The 17362-nt window shown below is 38.7% G+C and overlaps 3 protein-coding genes across 3 annotated transcripts; all 3 read left to right on the top strand.

The window, feature by feature from the left end:
• Positions 1-206: 206 nt before the first annotated feature.
• Positions 207-1160, top strand: LOC118713494 (olfactory receptor 51A4-like). Its single transcript, XM_036428122.1, has one exon. The coding sequence runs from the start codon at positions 207-209 to the stop codon at positions 1158-1160; it is 954 nt and encodes a 317-aa protein (XP_036284015.1).
• A 7779-nt stretch (positions 1161-8939) lies between these two features.
• Positions 8940-9897, top strand: LOC118713508 (olfactory receptor 51I1-like). Its single transcript, XM_036428138.2, has one exon. It carries the CDS (start codon positions 8940-8942, stop codon positions 9873-9875), a length of 936 nt encoding a protein of 311 aa, XP_036284031.1. The 3' UTR covers positions 9876-9897.
• Positions 9898-15865: 5968 nt separating this feature from the next.
• Positions 15866-16819, top strand: LOC118713493 (olfactory receptor 51J1-like). Its single transcript, XM_036428121.1, is given in 3 exon segments — positions 15866-16166; positions 16169-16428; positions 16430-16819. Coding segments are annotated over 3 exon segments (951 nt in total).
• Positions 16820-17362: the final 543 nt, after the last annotated feature.

The raw sequence follows: 17362 nt of genomic DNA, 5'->3' as shown, positions 1-17362 counted from the left end.
AAAAAGATGAGATGGGGATGAATTAAAGAGGGGAAAATTGTGAGGGCAGATGTTCATTGAGAGGTCACTGAATTCCAGAGTGTGCAGAGAGCAGAGACTAGCCAGCAGGGGATTAGTATCTAATGAAAGAGGGTGGCTCATGCTTACTGGCCTGCTAATTTTCATTCATACTTCCACCTTTCTCAGAGTAAACAGACTTCTAGAGAATGAGGATGTCCACCATATCAAGTGCCAATTTGAGCTTCTCCACATTCCTGCTGACAGGTTTCCCAGGCCTGGAATGGGCTCACCATTTGATCTCACTGCCCATTTTTGTAGGATACCTCATGGCCCTCTTGGGTAACTCCACCATCTTGCATCTGGTTCGAACTGACCCTTCTCTCCACCAGCCCATGTACTACTTTCTGGCCATCCTGGCTGTGACAGACTTGGGCCTATGCATGTCCAGGCTGCCCTCGGTGCTGGGTGTGCTGTGGTTTGATGCTCGGAAGGTGGGCCTGGTGCCCTGTGTCCTGCAGCAGCACTTCCTACACTCCTTCTCCTTCATGGAGTCCGCTGTGCTCTTTGTTATGGCTCTGGACTGTCTAGTGGCCATCCGATTCCCACTGCGCTATGCATCTGTGCTTACGGGTCCTCGTGTGGCATTGGCTGGGGTTGTGCTGGCTACACGGAGTGTCACCATCACTGCTGCACCTTCGTTGCACCTATTGAACTTTAACTACTGTCGCCGTGGGGCACTGTCCCATGCTTACTGTCTTCATCAGGACATGATCCGCCTGGCCTGCTCTGACACACATTTCAACAGACTCTATGGGTTGTGCATGATCATGCTGACCATGGGCTCTGATGTCCTTTTCATCCTGCTCTCATACACGATCATCCTCTACACCGTGTTAGCCATTGCCTCTGCAAGGGAGAGGCTTAAGGCCCTCAACACCTGTGTCTCCCACCTCCTGGCTGTGCTCTGCTTCTATGTGCCTGTGCTAGGCTTGTCCATTGTGCATAGATTTGGGCAGCACACCTCACCCTTGGTGCACATCCTCATGGGCACTGTCTCTGTGCTTTTCCCACCTCTGATGAACCCGGTTATCTATAGCATCAAGACCCAACAAATCCGCAGGGTCATTCTCAAGGCAGTTTCACTGGGAAAGATACAATGAGACAATGGGGATGTACCGTGTTGTTCAAAATAAGGAATGTCCTCAAGGTTGTTTTTAGAACCCTCCTACAAAAAAGTTTACTTAACTTTTTAGTTTTATCAATCAATTGTACATTATGAATTAACTGTAATGTAAAATCAAATAAAGTTGATGCTTACTACTATTTATGTATACTGTATATATATATATATATATATATATATATATATATATATATAGTCACTACTTCCTAGTATTGAAAATGATGATTATTTGTTACATAAATGTTTGCATGTTCATCATGATTTTTGTATTTTCTCCTCTACTAATCTGTTAGAACTCTAAATCTATAATAATTTTATTATGGATAAATTACTATAATAATATGGAAAGTTGAATTCTCAGTTTACATTCTTTGGATTAACTAATGAGTTTACCACCATTTCTTACGATATAATATTTTTATTATATCAATCCACCAAAGACAACTTCATTGTAGATCTAAGAGAAACTTGTCAATGATGTTTTCCTACCCCCCTACCTTCTCCTGAGAACCTTCCATATTTTTTCAAACTTTTCTTTAATTGTCCAGTTGTAAAAATATATTTGACTTCTGTTATCCATATTTATTCTTCCTTATCTTCACTGATTTTAATGTGTCTTTAAAAATAATAATTACAGCCTTGGCTGGGTAACACTTGGCTGGAGCAACATCCTGTACACCAAAAGATTGAAGGTTTGATTATTGGTCAGGGTACATACCTAAGCTGCAAGCAGCATATGAGAGGCATCTGATCATTGTTTCTCTCTCCATCTCTCTCTCTCTCTCTCTCTCTCTCTCTCTCTCTCTCTCTCTCTCTCTCTTTCTCTCTCTCTCATATCCTCAAGCCATTCTGTTGACTAATAATATTGCCGACCTCTATGTTAGGCAGTAGTGAATTAGATTTTGGAATGCCAATAGTTTCCTAGTGAATTTTTATCAAGCTCATCCATGCCCCCAAATACTGGTATTTTATTCCTGGAAATAAAAAATAATAATTTTTATCTCTAATACTTTGCCTAATTACTTCTTCTTCTTAGTAAACCCTTCCCTTTGCACCCTTCCCTTTTTTTGTGTAACTACTCCCTGTTTATGTGTTTCAGTCAGAGTTCAGTGAGGAAGACAACACCGAATCTTTCATACAAAAGAAATTCAAGAGAATAAATATTTACAAAATTTTAGGAAGGTGTCAAAAGGGAGAAATGAGGAATGTTGGAAGAGTAAGAAGAAAACAAGGTATTATACAGATATGGAAAAGCTGCTTTTACCCTGGGGTATCCCATACCATGATCATAAAGAATCCTGAGAGGCAGGGTGCTTTGGATTCATGATTTCACTGCAATCACAGGTGACTTATAGTCATCAAACTTCCTGACAGTCCAAATGCCCAACAGTAAATGAGCAGATAAGAAAGCCATGATACATTTTCACAATAGAACGTTGCTAGGCCATAAAAAAGGAGGAAATTTTATCCTTTGTGACAGCATGGATGGACCTAGAGAACATTATGCTAAGTGAAATAAGTCAGTTAGAGAAAAACAAGTATCATAGGATTTGACTCATATGTGGAATCTAATGAACAAAATTAACTAACAAAATAGAAACAGACTCATAGAGAGCAAAGCTGACAGCTATCAGGAGGTAGAGTGGGGAGAGACAGAGACAGTGAAATAGGTGAAGGCATTAAGCAAAGTATTAAACAACAACTCATAGACACAGACAACAGTACAGTGATTAAAAGGCGGGGGGGATGTAGGAAGGGGTAAAGGGGAGATAAATGGTGATGGAAGCAGATTTGACTCTGGATGGTGAAGACACAATACAATATACAGGTGATTTATTATAGAATTGTACACCTGAAATCTAGATAATTTTATTAATCAATATCATTCCAATAAATTCAATAGAATTTTTTTTTAATCCTGACAGAGCACAAAATAAAAAACTTCTCTCTTCCTGCAACCTTCTGATCTCTGCCAATGTTTCTCATTGATAAAACTTACTAGGAAGACAGCTAGCAGAGGATTATGAGAAATGCAGTTTGTAGCCTAACTTTGCTCATCAGTTCTAAGCAGACCATTGAAGGGCAGGATGGGTCTCAATGCCAACAAATAAAGAGAAAGCATATCATATTGTATTTTAGGCCTGGTTGATGAAAGCATGACAAAGTATGCAGATAATGTTTTAGTGAGTTGTACACTTGAAATGTGTATGGTTTTATTAACCAATGTCATTCCAATAAATTTAATTTAAAAATTTTAGCTAGTCCTGGCTTGATTAGAATGTTGTCCAGATAAGTGAAGGTTGTGGGTTTGATCCCTGGGTCAGGCCATATACAAGGCGCAACCAGTGAATACATAAATAAGTGGAACAACAAATTGATTTCTCTCTCTAATCAATAAATTAAAAATCACTTAAAATTTAATGCTAAAATGGCTTATTGACTCCAAGATGATTTTAAATCTGCCTGCTATAGTTTCTTGTGTGTGCCATTATGTTCCTACTAAAATCTTTAGCAAAAATGGATCACAATTGCTTGATTTTTGCTTGTTATGCTCACTGGATCATTAGCTTCATGAGGGCAGGAACCACACTATCTTGCTTTCCATTGCAAAATCAGCAGAGGATTTAGTCTATAAAGTGAAATTAAAACCACATTTCACATGTTGACCAGTAGATCCATAGAAAATAAGGCAAAATTTGGGGCTGTATATGAAGGTGATCTTCAGTAGACTGTCACTTGTCAAAATTTTACGCTTCTCATGGATATTAGTTGAATTATGAAAAGCTGCCCTTGGAAATGGTGATTCAATATGGCTTGCTCTTGAATGTCAAAGTTCTCTAATGGTCAAGTTTTGAGCTTAACTGAGAAATGTAACTTCGTGAGTCATCAGCAGATAACTGGTATTTAAGTTAGTGAAAATGGAAATAGCATGTAGGGAAAGTAAGTTAAAAAAAATGAGATGTTTCTGAACAGAGTGCTGAAAGACCACAGAAGTTACAGTCCAGTTAGAAGAGGGAAATTTAGCCAAGAAGATTAGAGTAGAAGTGAATGAAATAAAAATAATGGAATAAGAATATTAGGTCTTCAAACCCATGTGAGGACAGTAATTACAAAAGTTTGAAAGAGGTTTTTCTGGTTTTTATTTCACAGGTAAAGAGCTTGAAAGTTGTCACTTTATTCTAAGAAGTAAGTAACTGGACAGACTGAAAAAAATGAACAACTCTTCCAGTATTCATAAGAGAGAATCGAATGCTGCCCCCACGAGTAGAGAGCTAGACAGGTGAATGCAGGTCACCAGAGCTTATGAGAACCGAGACTCTTGAGACCAGAATAACAATCCAATTTTGTTAATTGCTTCAATTTTTATTTCAACATGTAATTAATGCAATAATAATACACTAGTAGTTTAATTATAATTTTTATTACCATTGTCAGAATAAGATAGTATGATTTTAAATTTGCTAATCCTAAAACCCAGGTTCTTTACCCACAAAATCAGGATATCCACAAAGCACATAACACCTTAATAGCATTGGCAAATATTTTTAAGAACTGTCACTTAAATAAGCATTATTAAGAATATGAAAATAACAGCTAGACTTCTGAAATATGATGATTGGAAAGCAGCCAGAGGAATAAAATAAGTTCAAAGAACTTGCTATTGTGAAATATTTGCTTCAGCTCTTTACCTAGTCTTTCATCCATGACATTCTTATCCTCTTTTGATTTCCATTTACAAAGCACATGTTCTAATTTTTGTTTACATAAAGTAGGAAGATATACTTAGGACAGGACTCTAAGCTGAAGCTAAATCATAAATGTTGGACACATATAAGCTGTTATTAAACAGAGACCACTTAATCATTGTTTAATTTCAGGGAAAATAGAATGGAATCCTTCTCAGGGGAATAGGAAACCTTAACCTCTAAGTATGTATTGGAAAACCTGAGTGCTGAGAGCACATATTCAATTTTGCCAAAAGACTTCCTCATGCAGATGTAGTTGCTAAGTTATCAACTTTACATTTAAGGTAGAATGTCTCAAAATGACACACAGAAATAAAGGCAATGAGAAGTATGATACTTCCCTCACCTAAATGAGTCTAGGTTGCTAAAATACAGGGACATTTCCCTGGCAACCAACTAGGTTAGGGATCCTACTCATAAGCCTTTAGAATGTGACATGATCAAGGACACTGCCTTGAATGTCATACAGAGTTAGACTTTTAATTTTTTTAGTGGTAATTCAGAACACAGGAGAAATTGAGCAGCTAAAAATGAAAGAATTACTGTGGCTACTCTGGCTACAAAAATCTGAGCTCGATATGGGGATTCTACTTCAAGGGAGGCTGGGCAAGATCACTATATATGGAGAATGCAGTTGGGACAATACTGATGGCTGAGAGGAACTCTAGCAGTCAGTGGCATGTCAAAAAAATAATAAAAAATCAAAGGTGGTTTCCAGGATCAAGGGCAAGAATTAAAAACCAAGGGTTAATATTGAAGGAAACTGGAAATGATTTATTTGGCAGTGGAATTCTGCTTGTGATGAAGTACACCTACCCTGTTTCCCCGAAAATAAGACAGTGTCTTATATTAATTTTTTCTCCCAAAGTTGCGCTAGGTCTTATTTTTGGAGGATGTCTTATTTTCGGGGAAACACGGTAGATGATATTTTGAGTGCCTACTATTTTTGAAAATTTGTTTAACTAAGTTTTCTCATTTAGTTTTTTTGCCCTTGAAGCACATACAATTATTCTTATTTTTAAGGAGAGAAAATAGGTTTAGAGGCCATTTACACATTCACGATGAACAAGTAAAATTAAAGAGAAAAAAAGGCAGTGAAATCACATGCCTTGACTTTAAGTTCTCTGGGTAATTCAGGAAAAGTCAATGCAGGGTGCAACATGACCCACACTCTGAGCTAAGGTGGAGTAGTGAATGAGGTCTCTGCTTTCTCAGAGACCGAACATCAGGGAAAACTTAGTCAGGAAAAACATAAAATCCTATTGTAACCACACCAAGGAATATTGAGATTGGGATGTGTCAAATCTCAAATATTGATATTGAGAATGAGGTGATATGACAGAAATATGCTCTTGAGTCAGTAACCTAAGGAAAGGACATCTATATCTGAGTAAGAGGTCCAGATTCAAAGGGTCATGCTTTCTCAGTGACAGCACAAGGCAATTTCTGCCTATGTCCATAGGACAAAAAAAATATCCCCAACCAATAAGTTTAGGAGATAACACTGTTATCAGAGTATTTTAGAAGATTCTTCAAACATATGATATTATACAAATACATATGTGTATACCAGCAGATAAAAATAGTACAGGAATGAACATAAACAGATATGGATTGCACCTTATACTCAGATCCAGGAATTCTTTCCTTAGATTAGCAACTCAAGAACATTACCATGTCATATCACCATCTGCATGAATATATATTCAATGGTAAATGTATTTGTGGGAAGATATGCATGCTCATACATTCATGCAAACTTGCAAACGAAGTTCTATATTAAGAAGCCTAGTTCCACATTTACCTGCACACACATGCATGTGTGTGCAGGTAAATGTGTACATCTGCATATATTTACATATGATGTGTACATCTGCATGTATTTACATACTTGTATATGCACATAAAAGGATACTGACTCAAGATATATCCATACAAACATACATGTGTCATCTTGTTCTATATTTTCTCAGAGTTTGACTTATGGTTTCACAAAGAGCATCTCCTGGGATCTTCTGTTCTTGGCCCATTTATTCCTGCAGGCCCAGAGACAGCATGTTTTTTTCTGGGGCTGGTTTGCCTGTGTTTCTCAGGAGACTAATCATCAAAATCGGAGGAAGGAAGGGGCTAGTTCTGGAGTCATGATAAATAACAAGACAAGTCAACTCCTACCTTCAGGTGGCAAGCTGGAGACCAGGACAAATACCAGGAGGTGAGTTTTCATTGAGGAGGACTGGAGCTTGCCCAGAAGTTCAGTCTATGGGACCAGGAGGTTGGGAAATTGTTCAGGTGAGTGAACCAGGGACTTTTGTTCTGAGATGCAGCTCATTTCCAGCACACTTTTGATTTTCTCCTTCTCTTGGCATTGAAGACTCCTCCCTGAGACATAGACTTCTGCCTAGAAAGGCTTAGTGTGGCAGAGGAACGCTTGGTCTGTTTTTCTTATCCCCTCTGTTCATTCAGAAAACTTGGGGCCAGGAAGTCTTCATTTTGTCCCCAAATCCAGTTCTTCTTAAACCGGATATTTAATTCAGTTTTAAAATTTATCTTCATTTCATTGGCCTATTTACCCTTCTCTCCTTTGCCTTCTATACTGGTAAGTCTTGTCCCCTCCATCCCATAATGAGAGCTATATAACTTCTAGGGCCTCATCACTTTAAACCCATCTCCTCAATGACCTCCTATGCTCTTCACTTGTCCCTCATTTCTCTCTCTGGCCGGCCCAGCCTCGTCTGCTTGTGTGGCTTCTGTTCAGGCTTCCTTTATCTCCTAACTTTGAGTTGCCACTGGACTTTGCATGTCATTTGGAGGGTCAATTTCTCACTTTGCCAAGTTGTCAAATGGGAAGGATCAGGTCATTTTGAGTATTTTGTGGACATAAGATGACATGTACATGGCATCCTTTCACGGGTTTAGTACTGATTTTTTTTTTTTTTTTTTACTAAATCAATGCATTTTCTTTTCTTTTCTCATTAGAATTTAACTTCTTATATTTCCCACTTATATCTCACACCTTATTCATTAGAAATAATACCAGTTTCCTACAATAACAGCTCCTCGTGTAAATGAATTAAAAGTATTTACATTATTTTTCTGTCCTCACAAAAGCTTCTTGTTTGATTTTAAAAAAATACAGGTGCAGGTAAATTCCTCCTCAAAATTCCCCCAGACTAGAATAATCACACTATATATCAGAGCCCACCTTCTTTCCTGTCATGCCTGACCCTTTTCTCCCTTCTTATTTATTAAGCTCTAGTGTTATGCTTAAAATATTGATATAAGATCCAGGGCTGCTTTGGAGGAGCTTGCAGACAGCTGAGAAAAGTAACATAAACAGCTAGAATAAAGAGAAGTACTGTGAGAGGCTATTATAGAAAGTACACACATTAGTGAGCAAAGACATCACAGAGTTTACATCTGAACCAGATGTTATAAAAACAATGGTGGACATTGTATTTGTTTCAAAATGTAATTTTTTAGTTAAGCTGAATGTCAACATGTTTATGAAAGAAAAGGAAAAAGAATACCAAAGGAAACAATGATAACATTTATTCTAAACCTTTGTGTCCATCAGTTACTTAAAACCCAACATTCTCTACCAGGAGACATGGGATATCTCATAGATTACAGCTTTCTTTACATCAGTGTCTTTCTTAAACTAAATAATATACCTTCTCTTCCTAGAGACATGAGAAACATGCAGTTCCTACCAAATAGACACAGTGAAATCAGTACAGGATTAGTTTGAATTATGTAAGATGAACTTTTCTGCCAGGTTCCCTGATTCTGGAAATGTACCTTTTTGTAAGTCATGACTCCACATTTTTATTTAATATTAAAGACCAAATGGAACAGATCATGAACGGGAGGAAGGATATAAGTTGTAGATAGTAGTAAACAGGGGAATTTGTGGATCCTTCTGAGTCTCCAATAACCTTTGTGTGTCTCACTCTAGGTTGCATTTCTAGCACCTGCCTAGAACAACATCCTCAGACTCCAGACATAGGAAAATGATCAACGGAAGTCAACTCACCCCAGATTATTTTCTGCTGACTGGCCTTCCTGGTTTGGAGGCCCTGTACCCTTGGTTTATCTTCCCATTCTGCTCTACATATGCTGTGGCACTTGTGGGCAACAGTCTGATTCTGACAGTGATCCAGAAAAACACCTCTCTGCACCAGCCGATGTACCTATTTCTTGCTATGTTGGCTTTTGCAGAGCTTGGTGTCTCTGTTTCTACACTGCCCACTGTGCTGGGCATCTTCCTTTTTGGTGCCAGCAAGATCTACTTTGAAGCCTGCCTTTTACAGATGCTCTCCATACATTCATTCTCCATCATGGAATCAGGAGTTCTGCTGCTCATGTCTGTGGACCGCTTCGTGGCCATCTACAACCCATTGCGGTACACTGCTATCTTAACCCTGCCTCGTATTGTTGGTATTGGTGTTGCACTTGGACTGAAGAGTGTGATGCTCATGTTTCCACTACCCTTTCTCCTGAAGCGGCTGCCCTTCTGTGGCCACAATGCCCTCTCCCACTCCTACTGTCTTCATTCAGATCTCATCCAGCTGCCCTGTGGGGACACTTGGCCCAATAGCATTCTGGGGCTCTGCATCGTTACTTCCACTTTTGGTCTTGACTCACTGCTCATCGTAATCTCTTATGTGCTGATCCTCTACACAGTGCTGGGCATTACCTCTGGGGAGGGACGGCGGAAGGCCCTGAACACATGTGTATCGCATATCTGTGCAGTCCTGGTGTACTATGTGCCCATGATCAGCGTGGCTCTGGTGCACCGCTTCATGAAACACGCTGCGCCTGCAGTCCGTCTACTTCTGGCCAATGTCTACCTTCTGGTACCTCCTGTGCTCAATCCCATCATCTATAGTGTTAAGACCAAGCAGATTCGCCAGGGACTAATCCAACTCTTTCTCCAAAGAAAATAATAAGGTGGTCAGTGCCGATGAGATGGTTACCCAAAACCAGTTATTTTCCTCACCAGAGGAGGTCTAGAGAAGGAGAGAGTGCACATCACCTTGTCAAATCTAGAAAGCTTGATAAGTGTGTAGAGAATGCACATTTTTATACTCCTTGTGTTGTAACTTAAATTAGGATTGCATAGTATTTTGTAAGCTATTTGTTCTACGTGTCAACTCAAAATACATATGCTTTTTAATGCAGAAATTCTAATCTTAGCACTTCCCTAGATTTATGCTCTGAATGTTTGTTCATGAATATAGAGACTTGAATAACAGTGGTGTTTGAAATAAAATTTTAAAGAGAAAGTGGCCATTGAAAGGTAAATAGTTAAATAAGTTAGGATCTGTTCATATTATGGAATATTGTGCAGATAAAAAAAAAAGTCCCAGATGATAGGTGCTCAAGGCTTAAGCAAGAAAAACAAATTTTATATGTATATATACACACACACATACACACATTTAATGAAACCTTTTTGTAAAATAATTTAATAACAAAAATTTCAGTTTATGTGTACAAAAACACACGGTAAACTGACAACACTTATAGCACTTTTGGAGGAGTCTGTGCTAGTGAAAAAAAGAAGCAAAAGACTACTCACTTTATTCATATTGTTTAAGAATAATACACTTGCCTAAATCAGTTTGGTTCAGTGAATAGAGTGTCAGCCTGTGGTCCCAGGTTCGATTCCGGTCAAGGGTATGTACATTGGCTGTGGGCCCATCTCTGGTGGGGGTTGTGCAGAAGGCAGATGGTTGATGTTTCTCTCTCATCGATGTTTCTAGCTTTCTATCCCTCTCCCTTCCTCTCTGTAAAAAAATCAATAAAATATATTTAAAAACAAAAAGAATAATACACCCACTAAGATGAAGACAGTTTTCCTAAATTACTCACTGTGCCAGATAACTTTCTCTTTAGTATACTAAGATCAGTATATATACTATATATTTCTTCGAGGAGTTCTTTAGATACTCTTGACCACATCTGAGCATGTGTTCTAAGGGGGAGAAGCATGAGCTATTCTATCCTTTTTATATAATTCTTGCTGATGCAGAGATATTTGGCAGTGATGGCATCTATGTAACGTCATCATTTTATTGATCTAAGTAGAGTATAATGAAAAATGACAGTCTCCTGTTTGGTGTCCATATTTGCTAAATGTTTAAATGAGAACTGACATCTGGGGGGAAATATGCCAACATTCCAAATTCAGCTCAGTGTCCAAATGTCTCATTCATTTGATGGTCTGACGTCACACTTCTGGTCTTCTTCAATTCCAAAGAAGCTTAATTCAATTCTGCTTTGTCCTCTCTCACTTTGTGACCATATCTTGGATCCAGTTTTGAGTCAGTGTTTCTCTTCTATTATTAACGTCCATAGACAATTTTATGATAACAGATATCTATTCCTAAATTCCCTCATTGTCTAGTTTATACTAGTTTTGTTTGACTTTATTATGAGCATGCCTCATTAAATCCCTCCATTTATCCAAGTCTCTCAGTTACTCCCAACTTTAAGTATATCTAAATCTATTCTTTCCACATAACCTGTCTTTTAAAGCATCTCTTCGCAGATTACACAAAGCCCCTTTTCTCTTATTAAACCAGCAGCACAAAAAGTATATTTTTAGAAAAACTTTAAAAGTCCTATAAGTGTGTCATGTGAATTTTTTTTCTCTCGTCTATCAGAAAATTGACCAACATAAAAAAACAAAAAACACAACACAACAAAACAAAGCAAAACAAAGCAAAACCAAACAACAACAAATACAGCCATGTACAAATAATCAAAACTCATTGGTTCAGCAATTGTAAATTCTCTTTAATATTGGTTTCTGCAAATGTTCACTTTCTGCTGTCTCTAGTCACCTTATACTAGGAAGCTCTATTTATCATGCCTTATAAACAATCTACCCCAATCCAATCTGAAACTTTTATTCACAATTGTTTTACCCTTGGATTCTGTCTCCTCCTAATATAATATTAAACACTCTAATGTGCTCTAGTCACCAACAATGTTGTGCCCTGCTTATTACTTGTTAAATGCATGTTTATAAAAGTGATAAAATTGAAAGTTGAGACCATAATAATTATAGTATTAGCTAACACTTATGGTGTACTATATATGGATTAAACACTTTACAGTAATTTACATATATCAATTCTTTTATTCTCCTAGAAGATGGATATTATTATTGTAAATCACTTCACAGAGGTAATGACTCTATACCCTTGCTGTTCCCCTTAGGCCCCTGGACTTTGAGAAGAGGTGATGTGTTAACTGGATAATTGCTCCTCAGGAGACCAAAGGACCTTTCCATTCCTTCCCTCCCACAGCCAATCAATTTGCAAAGAAGGGAGAAGCACTCCAGCCCCAGGACCAGAGAGATGTTAATGCCATCATGGCAGAGACTTGCTGAAGTGAGCTTTCCCCTTCCCACTTGATGCTCAGAGGTCAGCTCTGCTTGTGTTGAGTATCTGAGGCCATAATCTCCCAGCCCTGCTAGCAGCTTCCAGAAGGAGTCCCAACTATGCCCCATAATTAGCCCTCTAGGCTTTTCCATAATCAGTAGCCAGATCCCTGGCTTCCTGAATCTGTGTGATAGAGCAAGAGGAAGCTTTTCTCAAACTTGATGACAAGTGAAAAACAAAAGGAAGAAATCAGAGAATACCATGGATTCTAAAAATAGGCTTGCCATCATATCTTAGGTGAGTTAATCAATATATCTATCTTCTCTATATGATCATCTATAATTTATATCCTTGTTTCCTTCAGAAAGGTGGTCTGAGTGTCAGTGAGATAATAATAATGAAAGATCATTATTAGCAGAAATTTGGGGATAGTTGGTCTTTGATTGATTCCTTCTGAGAATGCCTGAAAAAGAGACAGAAAGAGTGTGTGTGTGTGTGGGGGGGGGGGTCATCTAATATTAAGTGTTTACTAGGTATTAACAGTTGTATCCTTAAAAAAAAAGAAGAAAAAAAAAAGAAAGGGAGTTTCACAAAGCTTAAAGTTATACTACACAGAGCACCCAATTCCACCCATTACACCACATTCTCTTCTTTCTGCTGATTCTTGTGTGCCCTATTACAGTTATCTAAAGACTAAATGATTCATTTTAACTTCTCCCAATCTGAAATGCTCTCATCATACAAGTACTAAACTCTATGGGGGATGACTAACTTCTAAAATCTTTTTGAAGGAGGCCTGGTCCCTGTCTGGCTGTGAAGACTCTGGGGGTAGAGAAGGGGAAGAATGCAATAAAACAAGAATAGGAAAATGAAAAATGAAACGAACATGGAGAGGCAGAGATGACAGTTGAAAACAAGGTAAGGAAGACCCCAAGTTCAAGCATCTCTCAAGATGTGTCTCTTTTACCATCAAGTCACTTGAATGGTATAGGCAAGTAGAGTGCTTGGGACCAATAGGGCAGTGAGGCTACTTTCAGAAATAACAGCTTCTCAATCCAAGTCAAATGTATATTTAGTTGAGTTAAGGAGTTAAGAAAAAATATGTTGGGCTTTTGGAAGTGAGGAGAGAACACAGAAAAGGTCATAATATGTAGAGAACAGAGGTGTCCCTCAAGTCCCTCAGCCAAGAGAAGTTCTGACATGTGCCATTATTTCTGAAGCTCAAAATTTGGCCCTGAATTTTCCAGCCCTACATTTGAGCACAGCCCACAGCACAATTTCCCCTAAGTTGATATTTGATGAGGTAAGCTGCCATCAGACCAAGCAATGAACGTTAAAAAAAAAAAAAATAGTCTCGTATTTTCAGGAAAACAAAAGTAATGAAAAAACAAATTTTAAAATTCTAGTGCATCAGCCATTTTTATTTGCTCTGTGTCATGTTTTAGTCATTGTCATAGTGCAGTTTTACATACCAACTGACATGGTAATTTTTTCTGTATTATATTACACCCAACCGCTCCATTTTGCCTGTAGATTTTCTATGAATTACTCAGATGTTGGCGAAAATAGCACTTTCTGAGGAAAGCTTTTCCTGACTTTTAAAAATAAGCTGGGTTTTCCCCTCCAGGTCCATCCTATTATATCCTACACTTGTCCTTTGTAGCACTTAACATAATTATAACAAGTTTAATAAGGTTTCAGGGTATGTGATGACCGTATTTGAGTAGTTGTGGGAGAAGATGTATTCTTCGGCCTATGGTTAAAATTTGCAAAGAGCCCAGCTCAGTGATTGAGCATTGTCCTATGAAAGACAATGTCAAAGTTCAGTTCTAGGGGATATGCCAGGGTTGCAGGCTCAATCCCAAGTAGGGTCATGCAGAAGGCAGCCAATCAATGATTCTCTATCATCATTGATGTTTCTCTCTCTCTCTCTCTCTCTCTCTCTCTCTCTCTCTCTCTCTCTCTCTCTCTCTCTCTCCCCTTCCTCTCTAAATTAAATTATATATATATATATATATATATATATATATATATATATATATATATATATATTTTTTTTTTTTTTTTAAGTTGCAGATAAGTTTTCTGAGTAGGGCTGGAACTCTGTGTTGCCAGGATCCTGTATGGTACATGACACAAAGGAGTGCTGATTGGTTACAGATGTGCAGAACAAAGAACTGAATAATAACTGGCATGTGATAGTGACATCCTGTAAGTGTAGCAGTGGCTGGGCTGCATGAAGAGTTCACATCAGAGAAGATGCACACAGGATTTCAGCAAGTGTGGAAAATGTGTATGTGCAAATATGTGAGCAGATGTGTGTGTGGTGTGTGTGTGTGGGGAGGGGTTAGTGGGTCAGTGAATTAGTTGAAAAATGCCTTCCTGTGCTTGCCCAGACAAATACTCAGCTTAAAAAACACCCAATTTGGGGAGTTGGTTTTTTTTCTCTCCCCTTTGTTGCATTTGCCTGCCCAGCAGAACCTTTCTTGAAAGTCCATTGCTAGTGTTGTTACTGAAGTGTACTCAGAGGTGTGTCTAACCCAAAAGAAGTCCCAATGGATGAGGCAGATTGTCATTGAGAACTGTGAGTCAAGAAGTAGGATATTAACATGACATACATTTTTCATTAACCTTAAGTCTATGTACAAATCCACCAACAGTGATTCCTACCTTTGCTTGATTCTGTCCTTTGCACATAATCTTTCCAATTGCTTCCTAGTATTTTCAAAACCCAGAACAGCTGAACCCAGTATGAATCCAAGCTCCATTCTTTTAACTTTAATTTTTAGTCACTTGCTTCAGATTCTAGTCACTGCCACTTCTCAGCCTTAATATATATGTATACATTATATATATATATTAAATACATTTATCTATTTTTTATGCACTGTGCTTTTTGTCTTATATCTATATATTTACCAGTAATATCTCTGATATTAGTCTATCCTTATGCTGAGATTGACTATATCTGACTGTCTCCCCAGCAGTTTTCTATGGTCAGGCATGTTCACACAAGACAAGGCAGCCACTTCTTTCTTAGCAGATCCAAGGAGAACTACAATTTAGAGGAATAGTTTTCTTTTTTTAAAATACATTTTATTAATTTTTTACAGAGAGGAAGGAAGAGAGATAGAGTTAGAAACATCGATGAGAGAGAAACATTGATCAGCTGCCTTCTGCACACCCCCTGCTGGGATGTGCCCGCAACCAAGGTACATGCCCATGACCGGAATCGAACCTGGGACCTTGCAGTCCACAAGCTGATGCTCTATCCACTGAGCCAAACCAGTTTCGGCTAGAGAAATAGTTTTATATCAGCTTTGAACTTCTCTGTAATGTAGACTACAACCCCCATACTGGTGGGAAGTTCCTGATGGTGGTCACCTGTCAGTTATCAAGTATGAGATACTTGTCCACCTGTATCTGTGAGCTTTGTTTTCTTCCCTTTCCCCAGTGTCCAGGGGTCCTTCTCCATATCAATCTTATCTCACTACTTTGTTTCTGATTTTCAAGGTAGCGTTGATTTCATGGAACAAGATTTCAACATGAAGAACTCCAATAACTCTCTGGAATTCTTACCTACAACATTCATTCTGGTTGGCATTCCTGGGTTGGAGGCAGAGCACATCTGGATGTCCATTCCTTTCATCCTGATGTACATTATCATCTTCCTTGGGAATAGCACCATTCTTCATGTCATCAGAACAGACACTGCCCTACACCAGCCCATGTACCTGTTTCTTGCCATGCTGGCACTGGCTGAAGTTGGTGTCTCTGCATCCACTCTGCCTACAGTGCTAGGCATCTTCCTTCTTGGAACCACTGAGATTAGTTTCGATGCATGTCTCCTCCAGATGTTCTCCATCCATTCTTTCTCCATTATGGAGTCAGCGGTGTTGCTGGCCATGTCTGTCGATCGATTTGTGGCCATCTACAGCCCACTGCGCTACACAGCCATCCTAACCCTGCCCCGCATCTTTGGCACAGGAGCTGCCATTGGGCTGAAAAGCATTATGCTTATGGCCCCATTGCCCATGCTCTTACGGCGCCTGCCCTTCTGTGGTCACAATGCTCTCTCCCATTCCTATTGCCTTCACCCAAACCTAATCCACCTACCTTGCGGGGACATTTCTATCAATAATATCTATGGGCTTTTCATTGTTACCTCTACTTTTGGCCTGGATTCGCTACTCATTGTGGTCTCCTATGGGCTTATACTCCACACTGTACTGAAAATTGCTACTAGGGAGGGGCGTAAGAAGGCACTGAACACATGTGGTTCACATGTCTGTGCTGTGCTAGCTTATTATGTGCCTATGATTGGCTTGTCAATGGTGCACCGTTTTGGTCACCATGTATCCCCTTTGCTGCATGCTATGATGGCCAATGCTTACCTATTCTTCCCACCCGTTGTCAACCCCATTGTGTACAGCATTAAGACCAAGGAAATCCGCCGTGGCATTGTCCGAATGCTGTTAGAGAAGAGATCCAGAGTTTAGACAAAGGACAAAGTAGGAGGAACTTTTTTCTAAAACCATAAGTGGTCCTAGATTGCACATTAAGCAGATGGTGTTAGCTTAAAATAGGGTGTCTAATAGGAGGTTCTGCATAATCTGGCTGAACTGGAGTGGGATGAAAATGGGTTTGGATTATGTGTTTTAAAAAAAAAACAGCATAAAGAATTTATATTATTTCAAAAACATTTTTTTTGTGTGTGTGTGACAAGAAGTTTTTTAGTACCTTGCATGGGTGGAGCAGAAATGCAAGAAAGGTTGTTTATGAAAACATAGCACTCCCCATAAAGAAAGGTAGTCAAGAGCTGGGAGGTGTCTGAAAAATCTATTGATCCCTGTTTTCTGGCAAAAGAGGAATTGAAATGAATTACATTCTCTTGAATTGTTGGTATGAACTCAATAGCAGTAGGACACACTCTTTAGCTCAAAGAAGGCTTCCAATACTGGCTCTGATGTGACATTCACCCAGCCTCACCAAGGTTCCAAATTGAGAGTCCCAAATATTACAAATCTTGTTCACTATGCAAA

The sequence above is a fragment of the Pipistrellus kuhlii genome, unplaced genomic scaffold, assembly GCF_014108245.1.
Source record: "Pipistrellus kuhlii isolate mPipKuh1 unplaced genomic scaffold, mPipKuh1.p scaffold_m20_p_9, whole genome shotgun sequence".
Classification (NCBI taxonomy): Eukaryota; Metazoa; Chordata; class Mammalia; order Chiroptera; family Vespertilionidae; genus Pipistrellus; species Pipistrellus kuhlii.
This window is presented reverse-complemented; position numbering and strand designations above follow the sequence as displayed.